General features: G+C 51.3%; 1 protein-coding gene across 1 annotated transcript in view; it reads left to right on the top strand.

Annotated features, from left to right (window-relative positions):
* LOC102431232 (protein KIAA0556) overlaps positions 1-23,672 on the top strand; it is a gene marked incomplete at its 3' end in the record, with an annotated part of 154,490 nt that overhangs the window by 103,989 nt on the left and 26,829 nt on the right. The window contains exons 8-9 of the mRNA XM_006105584.3: positions 6,501-6,768; positions 12,963-13,094. Coding sequence (XP_006105646.2) covers positions 6,501-6,768; positions 12,963-13,094 — 400 coding nt within the window. The remainder of the gene's footprint in view (positions 1-6,500; positions 6,769-12,962; positions 13,095-23,672) is intronic.

Below are 23,672 nucleotides of genomic sequence, written 5' to 3'. Positions count from 1 at the left end.
ACGAATTTGTGCACCAGTGGGGGGGTCCCTCGGCCTGGCCTGCAGGATTGGGCTGAAATCGGCTCTCCGACATCTCCTGAGGGGTCCTGGATTGTGAGAGGGCGCAGGCCAGGTCAAGGGACCCCACCGGTGCACGATCAGGGCCAGGGAGGGATGCGGGAGGTTGGCCAGTTGGGGAGGGACTATGGGAGGGCTCCAGGACATGTTCAGCCCATCTCGCTCAGTCCCAATCAGCCGGACCCCAGCAGCAAGCTAACCTACCTGTCAGAGCATCTGCCCCCTGGTGGTCAGTGCACGTCATAGCCACTGGTCAACCGGTCGACTGTCTGCCCCCTGGTGGTTAGTGCACATCGTAGCAAGTGGCTGAGAGGCCTTAGCATATCATTAGCATATTATGCTTTGATTGGTTGAGCGGACGACCGGACACTTAGCATATTAGGCTTTTATTATATAGGAGATATATATATATATATATATATATATATATATATATATATATATGGTTACTTTCTAGTCAGTAATTTCTGTCATCTCTGCCTCCAAAATACATCTCAAAATGCATCTCCCGTTCCCACCTTCATCTTTCACCTGCTGCCGCAGCTGCAACTGTTCACCCTGTCTCCACCCTGGCGCCAACTTGGTATCCAAGCACCATAGTGATCTGTAGAAACAGAAGTCAGATCGCGTTCTGTTTCTGCTTAGCACCTTTCAGTGGCCTCTCCGTGTCCATAAAGCAAAGTCCAGACTTTACCCTGAGGCCTACAAAGCCATGCCCTGGGTGACCCCTGCTCCATGCCCTCCCTTCACTGGATGTGCACCACCCTCCGGTCACTGCCACCTGCTGGCTCTGGCCCTGCTGTCCCCCCTGCCTGGCACACTGGGCCCCAGACACTCACTGGGCGGCTCTTTGTCCCCCAGCCTCCCCCGGCCAGCTTTCCTCAGGCTCCCTCCGCCCGCCCACCCTCCGCCCGTCTCCAGTCAGTCCCTTTCCTCACAGTCCTGGCCACATCTGGAACGCCGTCTCTTTTTGTTTAGGCAGCGGTTGCTTGCGGCTTTGCCACCTTATTCCCCATCAGCCCATCAGCGCCCAGCACAGCACCGCAGCATGCCTGCATGAACGGTCCATTAACAATGGCACTTGCCACGTCGCCCTCCCGGTTGACGGGGCCATGGCAATGCAGGAGAGTCAGTTTCACACTTGGGTAATCCAGAGGGAGCAGGAGCAGTGGCTGAGGGCACAAGGCCCGGCTCTGCCATTCAATCACTGTAGCAGGTGCAGTGGTTCTCAACCTTCCTAATGCCGCGACCCTTTAATACAGTTCCTCATGTTGTGGTGACCCCCAACCATAACATTATTTTCGTTGCTACTTCATAACTGTAATTTTGCTACTGTTATGCATCGTAATGTAAATATCTGATATGCTATATGTGTTTTCCGATGGTTGCGACCCACAGGTTGAGAACCGCTGCTAGCAGGTTCAGTCAGCTTAGAGGCTCTAGGCCTCAGTTCTCCAGTTTGGGGGGGACTCCAAAAATTCAGTCACTTAAAGTGCGGGGTTGCAACATTGTGACGATGATGAAGAGGCTGCAGGGAGCCTGCTCAGCTGGCCATGGGTTCGAGAATCCTAATGTCCCAAATCCTCCCTGGAGCTGGCGGTGCTGGGGGCTCACTCTGCCTTGGACATCGGAGAGGATGACTGGGCCCTGGGGTGACTGGGATTTCCTGGGCAGTGACAGCAGTCTCCCAGCGAGGAGCGTCCCAGCTAGCTGGTGCCCGTTTGTTTCATTGCTTTGTTCCACAGTGACCGGCAAGCATTTTGGGGCTCCAGAGAGAGGCTTGCCCCCTGCTGTCTCACCTGGCCTTGCCTCCACCTATGCACAACCTAGAACTGAAGCTGTTAAACTTCAGGTCACCCAGGAACTCATTTTCCCTGTGGAGGAGCAGGAAATCCCTTGACCTCCCCACCACCATCAGACATGAGCCACGGCTTCAGTCTGGCTTCCAGGAAGGTTGCATGGACCGCCTCAATGCCCTCAGCTAGAAGGCCTTGTTACTATCTTTTTTAATGCCGTTGATGAATATGTGCTCACTTTAGCGCATGGCTTTTCAACCTCACCACTAGACACTGGGCCAGATAATTCTTCATGTGGGCAACTGTCCTGAACATTCTAGAATGTGCAGCAGCATCTCTGGCCTCTACCTACTAGATGCCACTGGCACTGCCTTTGCCCTGTTGTGATCCAGAACTTCTCTGGTCATTGCCACATATCCTCTGGGCGGCAAAGTCATCCCCGATTCAGACCACTACTTATTAAACCATTCTGTGAGGCAGGGATTTGTTAACCCATTTTTATGGGTGTAAAATGCAGGTTGGAGGATTAGTAACATGTTAAGGGTCTCATCACTATGCCACCTCCAAGGCACGTGGGTGCTCTCCACCCCTTCTTATGGCCACTACCTAGTCACCCACATAAAACAATCATTTAGAAAATATTTGTCAAGCACCTACTACATGCCAGACAGCGTTCTGTTTGCTCAGTAACTACCATGGTACTTGGTATTGGGCAGAATGGGGGGGAGAAGGTGTAAAAGATAGACAGCTCTGTTCGTTTCCTATTGCTGTTGTTACAATATACCACAAACTGAGTGGTTTATCTTACAGTGCTGGAGGTCAGAAATCCGAATTCAGTCTCACTGGTGTAAAATCAAGAGGTCAGGCCCTAGCTGGTTTGGCTCAGTGGATAGAGCATGTGGACTGAAGGGTCTCGGGTTTGATTCCAGTCAAGGGCACAGGCCCAGGTTGCAGGCTTGATCCCCAGTAGGGGGCGTGCAGGAGGCAGCTGATGAATGTTCTCTCTTACCATTGATGTTTCTCTCTCTCCCTCTCCCTTCCTTCCTGAAATCAATAAAATAATTATCCTATATAATAAAAGGCTAATATGCAAATCGACCGAACAGCAGAACAATCAGTCACTATGACATGCACTGACCACCAGGGGGCAGATGCTCAATGCAGGAGCTATCCCCTGGTGGTCAGTGTGCTCCCACAGGGGGAGCACTGTTCAGCCAGAAGCCGGGAAGGGGCCTAAGCCATCAGTCGGACATCCCCTGAGGGCTCCTGGACCACGACAAGGTGCAGTCCGGGCTGAGGGACCCCCCACTCTGAGTGCAGAATTTTGTGCACCGGGCCTCTAGTAGTAATAATAAAAGGATGTCAGCAGACCTATATTCCTCTGGAAACTGTAGAGGAGAATCCCTTTTCTCCTTCAAAGCCAGCAGTGTAACATCTTTCCTCCTCCCTGACCTCTGCTTCCATCCTTATATCTTCTCTTTCTGACTCTAATCCTCCTGCCTCCCTTTTGCAAAGACCCTTCTGATTACATCAGGCCTGTCTGAATAATCCAGGATAATCTCCCCCATCTCAAGATCCTTAATTTAATTACATCTGCGAAGTCCCTTTGTAACCGGACAACCAGTGGGTCCGGGCTGCCTGTCACTACTTGAGCCAATTCAGCAGAGACAGGGTTGAGTCATGTATGAACGTTTATTCCAAGACTGCCGGAGGTTTGGGAGAGCAGCAGGTCATCCACAAAAATCTGGTCTGCACCTCCCTATAAGCCAGCTGCTTATATTGGGTTGAAGGACAAAGATCACATGGGGAAGTAGGCAAAAGGGTATTCCAAGTGGGCAGTTTGCAGGTAATGCAGGATGGAGATTTGCAAAGGGCTGGGGGTCTTCAAAGGGCTGACGGTTCTGGTTTCTACAACAGTTAATCTTTCTTTTTTATATAAAGGAGATATATATATATATATATATATATATATATATTTAAGTATATTTTATTGATTTCAGAGAGGAAGGGAGAGAGAGAAACATCAATGATAAGAGAGAATCATTGGTTGGCTGCCTCCTGCAGCTTACTAGGGACCGAGCCCACAACCTGGGCATGTGCCCTTGACGGGAATGGAACCGGGGACCCTTCAGTCTGCAGGCTGAGGCTCTATCCACTGAGCCAAACTGGCTAGGACAAGATTGTTCTTTCCATGATAATAGGCAGCTCCCAGATGGGGAGGATGGGTTGCATTTCCAGGTGAGCAACTCCCAACCAGGTTAGAATGTGCCTTCTTTAATCAGAACAAAACAATCATGGTTAACAGAGTGTGATGAATATTTCTTATAATTATATTCTATTTCTGCCATAACACTTTTGCCATGTAAAGGGGTTTTCACTGGTCCCGGGGATTAGAACGTTGACATATTTGGGGGCCACTTATTCAGCCTACAACCGTCTTTCCTCTAGCCCCCAAAGATTTATTTCCATCTTACATACAAAATACATTCATCCCACCCCAAGTTTCCCAGAAGTCTCAACCCATTACCATATCAACTCAAGTCCAAAATATGTCTAAGTCTCCTCTTTATCATCCAAATCAGGTATGGGTGAGATTCTGGGTCTAACCCATATTAGGGCCAAATTCCTCTCCATCTGTGTTCTTGTGAAACTGGAAAGCCAGTTATCTGCTCCTAAATACAATGGTGGATCGGGCACAGGAGAGCAGTTATAGCAATTCCCATCACAGTAGGGAGAAAATGAAAGGAGGAAGGATGTCACCAAACCCAAGCCGTCTTGAAATCCACTGGGCCAACTCCATGAGGTTTCAAGGCCCAAGAATAATTCTGTGTGGCTCCGGGCTCCCCGCTCTGGGCCTGTGGCTCCACTCTTGGAGTCATCCTTCCTCTTTCCTGAAGGGAAAATGTACTTCAGCGAAGTTGTGTTATCAACCTGTTTCCTGCCTGTAGAATTTTGGGTGTCTGACAGCCTTCTCTTATTTTCTCCTTTCTCTCTCTCATTCGGTTCTAGCTGGCAGTGTTTCTGCTGGATGACATTTTCAGAAACCATGTGGGTCTCCTAGTATGCCTCTAGAATTCATTCCATTAGACAACAAGTTCCTCCATAGATCTTTCCTGGATAATCCCATCTCTGCTCCTGGCGCCGCCTGAGATAGCTAAGGGGATCCACAAGCCCATGTCTGATCTCTTCAAAGAGCCCTCAGTGTGATTGAATGCTCTAAACTTTGGTTCCTCTGCAATATTAGCCAAAGGTTGTTGAGTCACACCCTTGGTTTTCCCTCCAGAGCATGCTTTCTGACAGGGAATCTCCTAATTTAATGTCTTTTGCAACCCAAATCATCAAATCCCCGTCTACTTAATAACTGTTCCCTCGGACTATCTCTTTCCTCTCACAGTTTTTCCTATGCAGTAAGAAGAAACCAGACTGCAGCTTTAACACTTGGTTTGGAAATCTCTTCAGCTAAATATCCAAGCCCATCATTTACAGAGTTTCACTTACCAGATAATGTAGGACACAATTCCGCTGCGATCCTGCCACCGTATAACAGATGCCCTCTCCTCTAGCTCCCAATAGCATGCTCCTCCCTTCCTCACCAGCGGCACGTTAATGTGCATGTTTGTCACTGGTCTGTGTAGGATTGTTTTTCTAAGACGATCAGTTTTCCACGCAGTGCTTCTCACTTCCCCAGAAGCCCTCACTGAGCCATGGGGCCAGGGATTGGGACTTGGACATCTTTGGGGAGTCATATTCAGCTGACCCCAGCCACTGTTAGCCACCAAACCTTTATTGATTCCTTTCCTTTTCTCCCACATCTGTTAGATACTATGCGGGCTCCAGGTGTGGTCTAGCTAGGCTAACCAAACATACTGGTTTGCCCAAATAGTGCATTTTACATTTTTTGTCCCAGTGTAAAATTAGTAATATTCTTTTTCAAAAGTATCCTGGCTTTGTTGATAATTTTTTTTATCACTCTTGTCTTAATTCTTGGCCTTAAAATTGTAAATCTGCAATCTTATGAGACAAAACACATTAAAAAATTGTCAAGCAGTAATAGCTAAGTACTAAATATTGTGACATTTAGGTGCTTCTAAACATCCTCCAGTACACAGGACAGCCCCCACAACCGTGCACCAGACATTAACCATCTGGAATTTCAGGCTCATCTGGAGCCTTTGGGATTTCATACTCAGATACGGTCCCTGGGCCAGCAGCCCCAGCACTGCCTTGTTAGAAATGCAAATTCTTGGCTCTGTCCAGAACCCACCGAAGCAGAAACTGTGGGCAGGACCCCACAATCTGTTCTAACAAGCCCCAAACCAAAACATCTCTCTCTCTCTCTCACACTCACACACATGTACACACACGTGTGCACACACATACATGCATGTGTGCATGTGCACACATTCTTAGTGGCAGGCCAGGCATGTGAACAGCACAGTTAATACTGGAAACACTGTTCTGTTCAGAGTTGCTTGTGTGTCCCTGCCTTTTGTTTTCTCGTCTTCAAAGTGATGACAACACATGGGTTGAGATGATTTGGGTAAATGTTAGTTTGGCGGGGATAGTTCTTTGGTTCTAAAAATCTATTTCAGATGATTTTTATCAAAGTGACATATTTCCTTTCTCACTTTTCTTGACCTTTGGCAGGAGCTAAGAAAAAGCCTAGAACTTAGTGTAAATCTACAAAGGAAGCAAAAGGACTGTTCCAGTGACGAGTATGACTCCATTGAAGAGGATGTGCTCTCTGAGCCCGAGCCTGAGGACCAGGCCCTGGGGGGCAATCCCAGACATGGCACCCCTCTTTCCAGGGGGGGCTCCGTGCAGGAGGATGTTCCTGACGACCAGGAGACGGCAGGACACCCTTCCCGGGGCCCAGACACCCTCGTGGTGCTGGAATTCAACCCGGCGTCCAAAGGTGAGCTCTGCCTTGTGTGGCGTTTCCTTGTCTTTGGTGTCTCTGGATCCAAAAGTCGGACTTAAGTGTCCAGCCACACTGTGAGTTCCGCTTGGATAGACCGTCCCACAGGCCAGGGAGGTGTATCAGTCAGGTCTCTGCTGGTTGCAAGAGGCAAAGGCCTCAGATGACACTGAAATCCCAGGTGGTACATGCCTGGCAGTGTGGGGGCTGCTGTGTGCATCTACATGCCAACTGGGCTAAGCAAAAGGGACTGTGTTGGCTTGGAGAACTGAGGAGTCCAGGGCTTAGCAGGACTCATTTCTCTTCTCTCCTCTCCTCCTCCCTTCCCTCTTCTCCACTCCCCTCTCTTCTCTCCTTTGCCTCTCCCTCCTCTGTTCATTCCCTTCCCTTCTCCTTCCCTCCCTCCCTCTCACCTCTGCCCTCTTTGTCTTGTTTTGGTACAGTTCTCAGGTAGGCGCTCCGCATACAGACACAGAATTGAGACACTGCTTCTGATGGCTTTGCAACTCCATCAGAAAGTGGATTTTTCTTACTAAAAGCTCCAGCAAAAGTCCCAGCCCTGGATTTTAAGCCCACAGTGGGTCACATCTCTGAGCCCGTTACTGTGGCTCTGATTGGCCAGTCCAGCTATGGGTGTGGTTATCACCACCCAAACCACATGCACTGACAACAGTTTCCAAAGGAAATACAGGCAGATCTGAAGACTGGGAGAGCATGCTGGGCAGACGGAAACCACAGCTGTCCACAGAGGAGGCTTTTCAGACAAGACCTGGGAAAGTAGAGTGAAACGCAGTGGGGCACGGGCCGGGCCTGCCTGCTGCAGTCCTGTTCTCCACCTCGGCTGACGGCCTCTCCTGCTCCTCCTGCTGGGGTGCCCTATCAGGAACCAGATTTCAAGCCCAGCCAGGGAGGCAGCATGAGTGAAGCTAGGAAGAGAAATGGGGGATGTGTGAATCAGCCACTGTATTAGTCCACTCGGGCTGCCGTGACAGACCACAGGCCAGGGGGACCACAGGCCGGGGAGACCATAGGCTGGAGAGACCACAGACCAGGGGGGACCACAGGGCGAGGGGACCACAGGCCAGGGAGACCATAGGCTGGAGAGACCACAGGCCAGGGAGGACCACAGGCCAGGGGGACCACATGCCAAGGGGGACCACAGGCCGGGGGGACCACAGGTTGGAGAGACCATAGGCTGGAGAGACCACTGGCCAGGGAGGACCACAGGCCAGGGGGACCATAGGCCAGGGGGACCACAGGCCGGGGGGACTACAGGCCGGGGGACTACAGTCCCGGGGGACCATAGGCCGAGGCTGGGGCAGCTTCAACAGCAGTAGGAACCTATTTTCTCCCAGTTCTGGAGGCTACAAGTCCAGGTGTTGACAGGGTTGGTTTCTTCTGAGGCCTCTCCCCTTGGCCTGGACACGTCTGTCTTCTTGCTGTGTCTTCAAAGGCTGTCCCTCTATGTGTGTCTATGTCCTAATTTCCTTTTCTTGTAAGGACGCCGGTCACATTGGATTAGTGCCCACCATGACTGACTTGTTTTACCTAAATCACCTCTTCAGAAACCCCGTCTCCAAGCACAGTCACGTTCTGAGGTGCTGGGTGTGAGGACTTGAACATAGGAGGTTTGGGGGGACATAGTAACGGGCAGCCACACCCAGGGGTTGATGTCACCCGAGAGAACGCTTGTCCCTCAGACATGTGTCTCTCACCTGCAGGCCCCTCGTGGGCTGTTCCCTCGGACTGAATCACCACATTTCCTCTCCTCCACTCTGAACCCTGACACCGGGCTCCCTGCTTTCCCCTCAAGACTTAGCTCAGAGGCTGCCTCCTCCGAGAAGCCTTCTTTGCGCTCCCAGCACGGCCTACTCTTGGTGCCTCCTCTGCTCCCACAGCAGCATCATGGCGCGGGGCTCGCTGGCCCAGCTGTCTTTCTCCCCTGCCCTGTGAGCTCTGCTAGGGCACAGGCCTGCTCTTACCCTCCACTGCATCCCGCCTGCAGCCCTCACCTGGCACATTCCAGCACTCAGAAAATCTCTGTCAAACAAATGAAGGCGCTGTGCCCACCTAAAGCCTCCTTGATGCTTCTGTGTGCCCCCACTGGGTTTGTTGCTGTGGGGAGGGGGAAAGGTGGAGAGGGCGGGGAGGGGGGGACCTGTCAGGAGGCTGACCAAGCCCCCATCCTGGAAATGGGGGGGGGCATGAGAGTCACTTCCGGGTATGAGGACCAGCCCCAGAGGGAGAGCTGGTGGACCCTAGGCAGTGTGAGAGGGGTCCTGGGGATAGAACAAAGAGGGAACTTTACTTTCTTGACAGTTTACAGTTTTCACAATGAGATTGCTTGGCAGGCCCTGCATGGACCATGGTGATGTCTGTCTGTGAGCACAGAGGGGCCTGCTGTGTCCTCCTGCCACCCCATCTGCCCCTTTCATCAGCACCTCTTCCTGAGCCCCAGCAGGAGACAGATGCCCTGAGAGGAGCAGGAGGGAGGCCCAGGGCCTGTTCTCAGGTCTCTGCAGACCCCAACGTGGGGCTGGAGTCTGAACTAGCCCTAAGCTTTTACTCAAGGCCAGTCAACCAGAACCTGGAGAGATGTGCTTGTTCTGGCTGTTCGTTCATTCATTCATTCATTCATTTATTCACTGGACATACATTTTTCCCAGGCAGGGTGCTGGGACAGCTGGCCCAGTCCCTTTTCCTACAGCTCTTCATCCTAGCAGGGAAAACACAGAAATAGCAATCGCCAGTATTTCTCGAGTTCTTATTAACATGAACCAAGCACTATTCCCGGGGCTGTACATTTAGTCCTCCATCTAATCCTCACCACAACCCCGAGGAAACTACCTGTTTTGCAGACGGGGAAGCTGAAGCACAGAGCCGTCACGTAGCTTCCAAGGTCACAGCTAGAAGGGGCAGAGTGGGATCCAGTCTCCCGCACTCTGAGCCCAGAGCCTGCGCTCTTAATCACTGGGCTAAACCAATAAACCAGATGGCTCCAAAGTGACAGCTGGGCCCGTAAGTCCCCCACCCTCTGGTTTTCCTTCTGAGTGTGAGACAAATGAGAGAGAGGCACGGGGCTCTGACACAAGGAGGGCGAATTATTGCCTTTCCTGCTGATAAGAGCTGGATGGGTGGCTATTTGGGACTGCCCCCGAAGCAGACAGACTCCCACCACACAGGTGTTGGCGGACTGGACCATGGCGACATCAGTGTGGCGGCAGGAGGCCGTGTGCCCTGAGAGCGGTGGGGCGGCCGGAAGAGGGAGGAGGGCTGAGCCCTGATGGCTTCCTGCCCCTGCTCCCATCCCATTTGTCCTCCTTGTGAGTGGAGGCAGTGAGCGAGCAGCACAGAGAAGGGCAGAAGTTATTTTCCGATAACTGGGAAAGGAGAGGGCTGCGTTAGCTTAGGAATTTAGAGCCTTGAAGTTGTGAAGATGCTAAAACAGGCCACTGGTTGGGGATGGGGGTCAGAGAAGCCTTCCCAGAGGAGGGGTGTCTCAGCTGGGACAGGAATGAGGAGGAGGAAGCAGCCATGGGAACAGCATCCCATGCAGGGAGCAGCCATAACAGAGGGCTTGGAGAGGGAAGAGCGTGGTGAACCCAAGGACAGAAGGAGCAGCAAGCACAGAGGCTTGGAAGGGAAGAGCGGGTGTAGCCCAGAATAGAAGAAGGGCCAGGGAGCGTGGTACAGTTGAGGCCGGCAGTGATCCCAGGTCCTTTCCAAGAGTCTGGGTCCTTGGAGCCTGGGAAATACCCTTTCTAGACTTCTGATGGCTAAGGCAGACCTCCTGGCCACAGTGTCTGCAGGACTGTCTGTGGAGAGGAGGCGGACCGTAGATAGGGAATAAAGTGGTTAAGGTCAGGGCTCCAAGCCAGACAGTCCGGGTCAATGCTGGGTCATCGCTTGACCTTGAACAAATGGCTTGGCCTCAGAGCCCTGCTCGGTAATAGTATGTATTAGTTTCCCATGGCTGCTGTAATAAATTGCCATAAACATGGAGGCTTAAAACAACACAAATTTACTGTCTCACAGTCGTGTTGGTCAGAAATTTGATGCGAGTCTCACTGGGCTAAAATCACAGTGTCAACAGCGCTGTGTTCCCTCAGGGGCTCCAGGGAAGGACCTGTTTCGGGCCTTTTCCAGCTTTCACGGGCCACCGCTTTCCTTGGCTCAGGCCTCTTCCTCCATCTTTAGAGCCAGCAACATTGCCTCTCTGTGCCTTTCTTCCATAGTCACACCTCCCCTGGACCTCTTCTTCTGCTGCCCCTCCCCTGTGTGTGTGTGTGTGTGTGTGTGTGTGTGTGTGGTGGTCAAATATACGTAACATGGAATCTACCATTTGCATCATTTGTAGGAGCAGCTTGCTGTTAAGCACTCACATTGTTGTGCAGTCATCACCACTGTCTTCAGAAGTTCTTCATCCCAAGCTGAACTGTTCCTCTTCCTCTTCCAGGCCCCCTGTGATCACAGTGTGTCCCCTGGGATAATCCGTGATGATCGCCTTATCTTAACGTGGCAGACTAGCCCGGCTCATTCTCCTTTGCCACGTAACCTTACATGTTCACACGTTCCAGGCTTGGACGTGGCCATCTTTGGGGGCCATTATGCTGCCCGTGGTCTATCTGCTAGGATGGCTGGGGGGCAATGAGATGTGTGTGCCAAGGACCTAACGGTGCCTGGGCTCTCAAGAGCCTGTCGCTCTTACCGTCACCAGCATGTTTTCAGCACTTGGGGAGCCAGTCTTGTGGGCATTTGCCCCTCTCCATGCCTTGTCTTGCCCCATTGGTCACAGTGGGTTGCCACACACTGGGTTGCCTTGGGCACTGGATGTCAGGCCAACAGGGAGCAGCTACTGCAAAAATGTAGAGAAACACGGGCCCTTCTGAAGTCAAGAGGGGAGTGGGGAGGGGTGAGGGCAAGTCTGACCTACTCCACATAGTCCCCAACATCTTCCCTGAGCTCCCAAGACCCTGCAGGACCCTTGATCCTGGGACTCCCTCTCCTTGGGGCCACCATGAGCCCCAGGACTTCCTCTGCTGGTACCTATCGCTCCTCATTCAATAGGTACTTTCCAGGTCTGCCTTCCAGGCCAGGGGTCCCGCCTCCAGTGCCAACTCTTCCCCCTGCCTGTGCTTCATGCTGTTCAGCCACTGCCTCCCGCCCGGTGGTCCTGAGCGTGCCCTCCTCCTCCTGCTCCGACTCTTGGCTGGCTCTGAGGCCCTGGAGCCCTTTTCCCTAAACTTGAGCCATTTGCAAACCTTCCTCACAATTTTTTGCCATCTCCACAAACCGACTGTTCTAATGTTAGCTGTTATTTAACTAGAACCTTTCTTCTCTCCTTCCCACCCCCCTTTCTCTTTCTTTTCTTTATAATTCTAGGATGGTTCCAGCAGTAATGCTCATGAAATCAAGGGTTGATATGTTGGTTACATTTTTTTCCACACACATTCAGGCATATAACTGCTTAAAACATTGTTTGTCCACGTGGCATCTGGAATCATCTCCTGTCCCACCAGTGGTCCAGGTGCCCCGCTTTGGGAAACATTGACTCTAAAGCATGGCCCATGGGCCCTTCGCTGTCCACTCACCAGCCCAGGCCCCAGCCGCTCACCTGCCACATGCCTTCCAGCTGTCAGGCCTTCGCACTTGCTGTTCCCTCCCCAGCTTCGTGTCCCTGGTGACATCCTAGCCACCCGGGAGGGCCTCCTCACTGTCTGCTGCACACCTGGCTGCCGTCCTGCAGGCTGCGTGCTCTCCTGCCCTGGTCCCAGAGCCCTCCGCCCGGCCCTGCTCGCTGCTCCATCCAGCCATCCTTCCTTCGCAGGCTGTGATGTGTGCTTTGCTGCATTCTTTCAGCTCTGGGGGCCTCGGTTGCACCATTATTTTACCTACCATGCTGCCAGTTAAACCCAACACCTACTTGTAAATGCTAAAATTTGAGAGCCTGTGTGTGTCCTAGAATATTTCATTTATTTGCCAAAATGCATGGTGGTCTCAGCAAACTTGTTTCATTGTCTGTGTTATCCACATCTCTGATTCCAAGCTAGCATGGTGCCTGGCAGGGGGTCGGGTTCAGTAAATATTGGTTGAATGAATAAATGAACGAACAAATAAACAGATGCCTGAGCAGAATGTCCCAACTCTGCTTGCACGCCGTGTTTGACATCTAAACAATTGTTTTCCTACAGGTAATAAAAAGGAGAGGAATTTGTCTGCTAAGCGAAAGGACAATGCTGAGGCCCTCGTTCCCAGCAAACGAGAGCCAACCCCGACTCCCCAGCCCCCCACTGTGTTCCCAGACCGGGAGAGGCCATGTTCAAGTAAGAATTCTCGGGGCCCCCAAGCAGGGCGGGGCCTGGGCCTGGGTCACTCTCAGTAGGTGCTGTGATGCAGGAGGCCTGGCTTCATTACCCTCTCTGCCAGGGTCGGAGCTGACCTTTTGCAAATGTATTATTAGTCAAGGTCTCCAGAGCAACAGAACCTATAGAGGGAGGGGGAGAATAAGGAATTGCCTCATGCAGTTGTGAGGGCTGGCCAGTCACATCTGCGGGGTGGACTGGGGGGCTGGAGACGCAGGGAGAACCAATGTTGTAGTTCAGAGGCCCTGGAGCGGGAAGGACCCGGGCTGCAGAGGAAGTCAGAGGCAGTCTGCTGGAGACTCTCCTCAGGGAGGGTCAGTCTTTTTGTTCTATTCAGGCCTTCAATTGATAGGATGAGGCCCACCCGCACCGTGAAGGCCCATCTGCTTTATTCTACCAATTAAAATGTTAATCTCATCGAAAAACATCCTCTCAGAAACACCCAGAGTAACGTTTGACCAAATACCTGGGCTCCCCGAGGCCCAGACCAGCGAACACATAAAAGTCACACCCACTTTCTTGTTCTATGACAAGAAATTGAAAATTTATTTTATTTTTCAGTTAATTTGCTTACTTTATGTGGGTAAAAATACATGCAAAGGGCAGTAAGTTCTAAAGGTACAAAGGGGCTTATGGTGAAGAGTCAGTCTGCTGCTCTTCTAATGAAATGAGAGGTGATACTGAGTGTGTGACCCAGCCACCGTCGCAAGTAAATTATATATGTAATTTATGTAAGCAGATCATATAAGTAAATTGCAATCCTGTAACTAGCCTTCAAGGTAGGTCCTGTGATTGTCCCCATTTCACAGACACGAAATTGAGGCACAGGGCAGGTGACTCACACAGCTGGAAAGTGGCAGGTGGAGGCCTCCATCGCTGGTGGAGTAACTTCACTGCTGTGTCCCTAACCAGCAGACTGCACACACTGAGGCTGCAGAGAAATCATCACAGCCTGGTACCCGGGGTCAAATCCAGTGGCTGGAGTGGCTCTGGGTGGTGGGGAGGGGGCACTTGCTTCTGGTTTCTATGACCAAAGGATCACAAAGACCTCAAGGCATCCTGGTCAGGAATTTGGGTCCCTGGGGTGCCCTGGGCACAATCCAGCCCCAGCCAACCAGCCCAGTTAGACAGGCTGAGTGAGGGGCCCTGACCTCTGTGGCTGTGGCATTTCATTCATGTTTATTAGGGAGCTGGAGGGACTGTTTCCTGCAGGGACAGACCCAGGGACCCCCTGGTGGGAACCAGCCCCCTCCTCCACAGTCATGGTCCGGAGGTGGGCCGTGCACCTGAGCCTGGGACCTGAGCTTGGAGTTTTTCCCAGCAGCTCAGGGCAGATGGAAGGAGGGGGGGAATAGCAGAGCTCCCACTGACTTAGTGAGCATCTGTTCCATGCTGTGTAAATATTGTCTTGGTTTGGATTCCCCCAGAAACAGACTCCGAGATGGGGATTCAAGAGCAAGTAATTTATTTGGGAGGTGGCTCCTGGTAGGGGACGGAAAGGGAAGGAGCCAAAACTGGCTTCATCACCAGCAAGTTCACTGGGCGGTGGAGTGCCCCCTGGCTGGGGAGCTGGGGGCAGGGCTGAGCACAAGCCCCCACATCGGCCGCTGCTCCCACCCCGGGGGCGAGGCAGCTGGGCCGTACACACTCTCCCTTCCCTCGGGGTGTGGCTGTTCCGGGTGTTGAGTCCAGCACTCTGGCATTCTCTGAGTCACCCTATCACAACCCAGAACCCACCTATCACAACCCAGAACCCACCTGGGAGGAAACACTGAACAAGACAAGACATTTTAGATGGCAGATGATTTAGAAAAAAAAAAAAATATCAGGGGTGGGAGCATCCATTTGGTCTGGCCCTGCCAAGGCATTAGGGGTGAGTTAATTAAATGTTTGACCCACTATAGCAGGCTAATTTTTAAGTTGATAATTTTGTATGGTCCGAGAATGATGTTATAAATATGCCCTTGGCAGAAAAAAGGTTCCCCATCCCGGGTCTATATCAACCCATGTAACTAAAATGTCCATGTGTGGGTGATGCTTAGGCACAGCCAGATCCAGGTGATTAAAGTGTCGGCACCTGCCCCTCTGCAGCTCTCGGCTCTGCACTCTTCTCCGTGCCCTTCATTCTCTGACAAGCTCACGGGTGGTGCGATGCCACCAGCAGCTCTGGGCTTACAGCCCACCAGCCCAGCAACCCTGGCGGAAACCAGCATGGCTGACTGCAGCCTGACCACCTGGTGCAAACCCGCCCTCCACCGTCTAGCTCTGACCTTGGGCAGACTCCTCAGCCTCTCGGGCCTCACTCTCCCCCCACCACACAGGGATAGAATAACACCCTCCTGCAAGTGTTGCTATAGGACTGAAGGGCTGGGGAGATAGACTGCCTCGAGGAGCACCTGGCTCCGAGCAAGTGCTCGGCCGGATCAGCTGGCACTGTCCTCACAACTGTCAGCAAAGCTGCTTCTCGTTTCCTGGCTTAGGTCCGGGAGGCTCTGTGAAGGAGACACTGGTGCTGTTGCAGAGGCAGAGGCAGAGGCAGAGGCAGAGACAGAGGGAGTGGGTGACAGGCAGGAAACTCTCACAACTTCCTTATGGAGACTGTTCCCCGTTCTCCCATTTCACAGATGAGGAGACCGGGGCTGAGGACATGAGAGTTACTTGCCTAGAGCCTTGGTCTGCAAACCGCGGCCCGCAAGCCACACTCGGCTCTTTGGCCCCTTGAGTGGGGCTCTTCCACAAAATACCACGTGCAGGCACACGTACAGTGCGATTGAAACTTCGTGGCCCATGCGCAGAAGTCGGTATTTTGTGGAAGAGCCGGTATTTTTTTTTTAATTTCTTTATTGGTTAAGATATTACAAATGTGTCCTCATCCCCCCCATTAACCCCCAGCCTTCCCTCCCCCTACTCATGCTCTCATCCCCCTGTTGTCTGTGTCCATTGGTTTGGCTTATATGCATGCATACAAGTCCTTTGGTTGATCTCTTCCCCTTACCCCCACCCTCCCCTACTTTCCCTCTGGGGATTGATAGTCTCATCGCTGTTTCTCTGTCTTTGAATCTGTCCCTGTTCATCAGTCTATGTTGTTCTCTATATTCCACAAGTGAGTGAGATCATGTGGTATTTATCTTTCTCTGACTGGAAGAGCCGGTATTTTGTGGAAGAGCCACACTCAAGGGGCCAAAGAGCTGCATATGGCTTGCGAGCCGCAGTTTGCCGACCACTGGCCTAGAGTAACAGACAGGACAGCAAAGCCAGGATTCACACCCAGGCTTCAAGCTCCGGGCTCTGACTAGCTCTGTCAGGCTGCCTGCCTGGGGGCCACAGGTGGCTTTGGAGGCACCTAGGTGTGTAGCTCCTGGCAAGCTTAACTGTGACTCAAGCACAGTTAAAGCTGCAGGTTTTCGGTTCAGTACACGGAGCCCTGGGTTGGGGAGTTGAGGTAGCAGTCCGGGGCTGGCAGCATACGTCCCGGGGATGTGCCCTGGTGCATGGACAGGGCCAGCAAGTGAGGCTGGGCCTCAGGGCCCAGGCCTGGGGCTGTAGGTTAGGGCGTGCTCCAGCTCAGCCCAGTCCACTCCTGGGTGGGGTTGGCAACAGGTTGTCGTCTTCTCAGACCTCACCAGGAACCTGGGCATTGAGCACCTACTATGTGCCAGCCCTGGTCCAGGCCCTGGTGATCCAGTGAGCAATACACTGACCCTGCTCTCATGGCGTTTATGTGTCAGTGGGCAGGGATAGATAACAATCACGAAGGTGGGGTAGTGATGATACTACCAAGACAGCAACGGGGTAATGGCTGGGCATCTTTGAGGAGGAAAGACTTGAGCTGAGACCTGAATTATTTCAAGGACTAGCCCTTTGCAGAGGGGAAAGCCTGTGCAAAGGCCCTGAGGTAGGAAAGAGCTGCTCAGTTAGCTCATGAATCAGAAAGAAGACTGGAGGGTGGAGCACAGGGAGTGAGGGGAGGGTGGCTGCGATGAGGTCACAGAGGTGGACAGGGGCCAGAGCACACAGTGAGACCAGCAGAGGGACTCGGTGCCAGGCAGACCTCTGTGGCTTTGCAGATGGGGCTGCCGTGACCTGGTTTACATTGTAACAAGATCCCTCTGGCTGCTGCATGATGCGTGGCCTGTCGGGAGCCTGGGTGGACGTGGGGTGACCAAGGAAGAGACCACTGCAGGGTAGAGAGAGTGGTGGCTCTGCGTGTCACCAGTGGCTGCACTCTGGACAGTAATGGGCTTGCTGAGGGGTTCATTGTCAGCATGACTAGTTGTGACATTTTATCCTGAACAACCTGGGGCAAGAACCCGGGTGGTGGGGAGCCTGCTGAGACCTGGCCGTGATGTGGGGCCCTGGCTTGTCACTTGGCTGGGGAGGGTTCTAAATCTGCGCCACCAGCAAAGGCGATTCAAGCAGCTGGAGTTGGGATCTGGGTCTGACCCTGCAGGCAGGCTGGGCCTCTGGTCTGTGTGCTGCCTCTGCTGGGGCCAGCGGGAACGGCAGGAAAACCCGGCCTGCAGGCGGGGCAGGGTCCTCGCACCCAGCACCACGGAGAGCCGGGATCTAGTGGGCAGAGTGAGGATCAAGCTGGTTCCTGGGGACTTCTTGGCAAGAGCCAGAGCCTAGAAAGAGGCCTGATGGGGCCTGAGGAAGGTAGGGTGGGAAGGGACTCACTGTCCAAGTGACATGTGAACAAGGGCATGTCAAGGTCACAGCAGCTGATAAGGTTAAAGAGCTGTCGTGTTTGTAAATAGGTGTCAGGTAAATCTGGTGAATTTGGCATCTGTCAGTTTTGATCAGGCGAAGAGCTGGGGAGCTGGGAAGGAGAGCGAGAAGGGGCCACGGTGCAAGCTGCAGGCCAGGTCCCTCTCGGAGCTCCACAGTGGAGAGTGTGGGTGGCAGTCCCCGGTGACGTTGTTTGTGCTACACCTGGGCCGGCTGCACTGACCGCTGCTCAAGTTGACAAGACACCAGTCTGTACTGCTGGTGTTCACTCTGTGAAAAAGAAAAGTGGCTTTTCAGAAAGTTCCTCCCAAACAAGTTGTTAAAAAGAAATGGAACCGAGGTATGTGGGAGCCGCCTGGTAGTGGCCAGCCATCCTGCTGGGCTTCCTGGGACTTCCGTCCTTCATGGCATGCCACCACCACCAAGGTTGGCCTGTCTGAGTAATAAAATGAAGAACCAGCATGCACAGAGCTCCGAACCAGCTCCCAGGCCGTGCTCTGTACCGGCAAATGCAGTCTTGCATTTAGTTACCCAAACAACCTGTGCGGTAGGTACTGCTGTTGTCAACACGATGTACAGAGGAAACCCAGGCTCAGGGCAGCCAGGAAGTGGTGAAGCCAGTGTTCAGAACCTGGCTGCAGAGTCCCGGCCTTGACCTCTCCACTGGCCCTCCTGAGCCAGCTACACGTCGAGTGCTTACTACGCACCCACATCAGCCTAGTCCCTGCAGTCACACCTAAACACAGCCTTGAGGCATGTGTTGTGCTTTTTCTAATGCTCATTAATATGAATATGTAACTTAATATTTTCAAAGTTAAGCCCTGCACCAACTAAAAGCATTTGGAATACTTTATCAGTTTCTTAGGGCTGCTATAACGAAGGCCCGCAGTGTGACTGGTCTAAACAACAGGATCTTATATCTCCAGTTCTGGAGGCTAGAAGTCCAAGAGCAAGGTGTCATCAGGGCCATGTTCCATCTGAGGCACCAGGAAGAATCTGTTGACGGCCTCTGTCCTAGTGACCGGTGGCAGCATAACCTCAGCCTTCACGTGGCACTGTCCTATGTGTGCATCTGTCTCTGTGTCCACGTTTCCCCCGCTTATAGGGACACAGTTATATTGAATTAAAGCCCACCCCGATGACCCTATCGTAACTCGATCAGTTGCAAGTACCGTATTTCCAAATAAGGTCACAGGTACTAGGAGTTAGGATTTCAACATCTTTTGGTGGAGACACAACAACCCTTAACACATGTTCATATGCAGCATTTTGAGAAGTAGAACTTAATTAACTAATTTATAATCTGCCTTTCTCCAGATGGTATGTAGTGCAAGACTTTAACAAGTACGTGAGGAGATGACGGTGAAGGAAAAACATGAGAAAGAAAATAAGATGAGCACACGGATGCCTGAGGGGGTCCCGGTTTTGACTCTGACCTTCCTGGCCAGCCTGGCAGAGGAGCATGCGTTCACATAAAAATGCACGTCGCTCGGTCCATCTCATGTAAAAAGATTGCCAGTTGCCCCTGGTACTTGGTTCTTAGAGCAGTTTGTCCATCTGTTCTCTTAAAGAGACACTGTTTGAGGAAGTGGAGTCTTCATTTTGAAGGGGTTTGGGGCTCAGCCTTTATCTGTTAAGTATACTTGGCTCCAACATAAGCCAAATTTGAAGAAAGGAAAATTGAAAACCACGGCATTGTCACACCCTCACACTGAAAAGGGATTACAGTGGTGCCGCGTGTAAAGTGAGGATTAGTTTCTAAAGGTCACAGAAAGTGCAGGTGGCCAAAACCCAGCTGCTGATCAAGTGCAGCACACAGGGCTCCATATAGACACCACCGTACAGACACATCACCTCTCGGCAAGCCTAAGAGTCGTCTCTCCTCCAGGGTGGAAACAATCACAGCTTCCCGGCCGAGCCCCAGGTGAAGCAGTCAGCTTTGGTTAGGGTCTGGGTAGCAGGGAAAATGGGTGTTTTTAAACACTGGCGTTATGCTGAGGGCACTGGGATGTTGACATCTCCAGAGGCATAAGGAACCTGAGACTTGCTGAGAGGAATCAAACGAGCTCACCCTTTTCCAGGCAAAGTCTGGACTGCCTACATGCTTTACCTTACATCAGTAGGGCTTATCTTTTTGGTGCATAAAAAAACATCCTTTTTACTTCTTCCTGGTGAGCTTAACCTTTTATCACCATGTGTTGTCTCTTTTTCACTCTAGTAGTACTTTTTTGCCCTAAAGTCTACCAGCTTTCTTTTGGTTAGTGTTTACATTGTGTATCTCATTTTTTTCACTTTCAAACTTTCTCTTCTAAGCAGCATTTAATGCTTTTTAAATTTTTATCCTCTAACAATCTATGCATTTTAATGGGCACATTTAGTCCATTTATATTTAATGTAATTGCTGATATATTTGAGTTTAAATCTACTATCTTATTGTTTGCTTTTTATTTGTTCTGCCTGTTTTATGTTTCTTTTTCTTCCCTTTCTTGCCCTCTTTGAACTGATTATATTATTCCTATTTTTCCACTCTATTAGCTTGTTAGTTACACATTCTTTTATTATTCTTTTAGTCATTACCAGAGATTGCAACATGCATTCTTGACCTATTAGAGTCTACTTTAAATTAGCAAGTTTACCACTTCTCATTCAAGAGAAGGACCTTACAGCTCTGAAACTCCATTTACTCTCCTCTCAACTGAAATGCTATTATTGTCATGCATTTTAATTCTCTCTACATTGTAAACCTCACTAGATGATGCCATCATCATCATTTATTATTTTACACAGTCAGTCGTATTTTGGATTTGCACACAATATTAACCATTCTGTGCCCTTCACGCCTGGCTCTCTCCAGGCACCCTGACTCTCGGACATAGCCCTGACTTTGTCGCCTGGGCTTCTCAGCTTCCCAGCTTTGCGGCAGCTCTTTTCAGAATCAGCAGTACCTTAAGGGGAAGCCTTCCAGGTGCTGGGTCACCTCTCTGAGTTTCGTCTCCAGCCTGTGCTGTCCTTATAATTGTTACAGCCCTGTTTGCTTTCCATGCCTTCAAACAGATTGTTATAATATTTGGTCCAACTTTTCTAGTTGTGCTAGAGTTGGTCTGGGTTAGCTCACCTGCCATTACCAGAAATGTAACCAATTGCCTGCACTCCTTAAAGAGGCATTTCTCTCCTTGCCCCTTTTTCTCTGGCCAAGGTGATAAACTTGAGTTGTGTCAATTAAATGTGCATACGATGCAATTCCACAAGAGCTTAATTCCTTTATCACTGTAATCGTCCCTGCTTCTAATGAAAAGGCCTCATGTGCTGCATTACTCTGGTCTCTGTCCATAAGCCTCCCAAGAAACTTCTAGAGCAGTGGTTCTCAACCTTCCTAATGCCGCAACCCTTTAGTGCAGTTCCTCATGTTGTGGTGACCCCCAATTTCATTGTTACAAATTGAACATAATTAAAGCATAGTGATTAATCACAAAAACAATATGTAATTATATATGTGTTTTCCTATGGTCTTAGGCGACCCCTGTGAAAGGGTCATTCGACCCCCAAAGGGGTCGTGACTGACAGGTTGAGAACCTCTGTTCTACAGACTTGTTATGTTGTTGAGGGAGAAAGAACAGCAGTCTTTAATGTGGAAAGTTTTCTGTCCAAGTTGTCAGAGTGCTCTAGAGAAGTGATATATTTGAACCAGTTTTCCCAGACAAGATGCCAACCCTAGAAATAAAGTAACTCCCCTCAGTGCGAGGGAATTCGAAGACCCTGACAGGCCTGCAGTTAGCATTTCTCCCAGGAAAACCTGCAGCAGAAGGACCATTCTGCCAAGTCCAGAGTCTTATATTTGTCAGTGTTCATTATTAATAGCAAGTGACAGAAATCCCAACTGGCTGAAGCAACAAAGGAAAATATATTGCTCACAGACCTGGAAAGTCCAGGACTCTAGATCTGACCTCAGGCATGGTGGGATCCAGGTGCTCAGATGATTCTCACTAGGAAACTGTTTCTTTATCACTTACCTCTATTTTCCTCTAGCCTAGTGGGTCTCAAACTTAAATTGTGCATTAGAAGTTTTTTGCAAAGCAAATTAAAGCACAGATTGTTAATTCAGTGCCTACGTATTTTAATTCTTAACAAGTTCTCAGGTGGTACTGATGTTACAGGGATCACTTTGAGAACCACATCTCTAGTCTCAGGCATAGCCTGGAGATGGCCCCAGGCTCCTTTCACTGGCTTAGCATCCCCCAGGGAAAGAGACTGCTCCTTTCCCTAATAGTCCCAGCGGAGTCCAAGACCCAGCTCTCCCCCAAGCCGCCTCCAGTCTCCGTGGTCAGGGGGAGGAAGTTCTCTCATTGGCCAGGCTGGGCCAGGAGTGGAGTCAGATCTATCCTAACCACAGAGACTGAGAAGAGTGTGTGTGTGTGTGTGTGTGTGTGTGTGTGTGTGTGTGTGTGTGTGGCAGGAGGGGGGGGGCGGGTTTCCCCTGAAGGAAAACCTGGATGCTGTAAAGTCACTGTTGCTAGAAAGACAAAAGCAACTGCTATTCATCTATATATATAAAAGCCTAAGCGACCATTTGACCGGTCGCTATGATGCACACTGATCACCAGGGGGCAGATGCTCAACACAGGAGCTGCCTCTGGTGGTCAGTGTACTCCCACAGTGGGAGTGCTGCTCAGCTGACCGATGGGCGCCAGACGCTGGGCTCATGGCTGGCCACTGCAAGCCTCTCCTGATCAGGATTGACGGCATGAGCCCACGGCAGGCGCAGTGGGGCTGGGATGAGCGGGAGTGGCGCGGCACCAGGCCCAGGCTCGGGCTCCTCCCCAGCCGCCTGCCACGGCCCGATCCCCGCAGGCCACACCCAGGGACCCCACTGGTGCACAAATCTGTGCACCGGGCCTCTAGTTCCATATAAAAATTAACCGCACATTACATTTTGCTACAAATTCTTCTGAGGCAGGGATGGAGCAGAGGACTGGAATATCCAGGAGGAAAGAGTAGAAGTCATTAGTCGGGCTCTAGTTGGTTTGGCTCAGTGGATAGAGTGTCAGCCTGTGGACTGAAGTGTTCTGGGTTTGATTCCAGGTCAGGGCACATGCCTGGGTTGCAGGCTCGATCCCCAGTTGGGGGCGTGCAGGAGGCAGCTAATCAATGATTCTCTCTCATCATTGATGTTTCTATGTCTCTCTCCCTCTCCCTTCCTCTCTGAAATCAATAATAAATTTAAAAAGTCATTTAGCTGGGTGGCAGCGGGAGCCCTGATTTTCTTCCTTGAAAATCGTGTGCGTTCCTGGGCTGAAGAAGAGACAGCAGAAGGGTGTTAAGAATCACAGGCAGTACCTGCCTATGGAGAGGTCGCCAAAGAAGCTTTAAATTTGAGAACACAGGCCTTTGCAAGCTGTTTGTATCAGCTATTTATTGCTGCCTCATCGTCTATCCCAGAATGTCGTGGTTTAAAACAACAGCCCTGGCATTGCTCAGGGTCTGCAGGTAGGCTGACGGCTCTGCAGTGAGCTGGTGGGTGGCTGGTCTGGCTGGTCTCGGGTGGCCTCCCCCTCTGTCTGGCCGCCCAGCCAGCCCAGGACCTCAGCTGGGAGACTTGTCTCTGCTCCATGTAGTCTCATCATCCAGGATGTGGTGGTCTCGGGGCAGCACGAGAGGAACGCCCAGTGTGTATGTGCTTTTTAAAGATCCTGCTTGGTCATATTTGCCAGCGGCCTGTTGGCCAGAGGAAGGCATCAGGAAGGCACCCAGCTAGAGAACTTGACCGCATCTCCTGGCGGAGAGGCTGCACCATCACCGTGCAGAGCGGCCTGC

The sequence above is a fragment of the Myotis lucifugus genome, unplaced genomic scaffold (assembly GCF_000147115.1).
Source record: "Myotis lucifugus unplaced genomic scaffold, Myoluc2.0 scaffold_700, whole genome shotgun sequence".
In the NCBI taxonomy this organism is placed as follows: Eukaryota; Metazoa; Chordata; class Mammalia; order Chiroptera; family Vespertilionidae; genus Myotis; species Myotis lucifugus.
The sequence above is the reverse complement of the archived record's forward strand: the minus strand, read 5'-3'. Positions and strand labels throughout refer to the sequence as shown.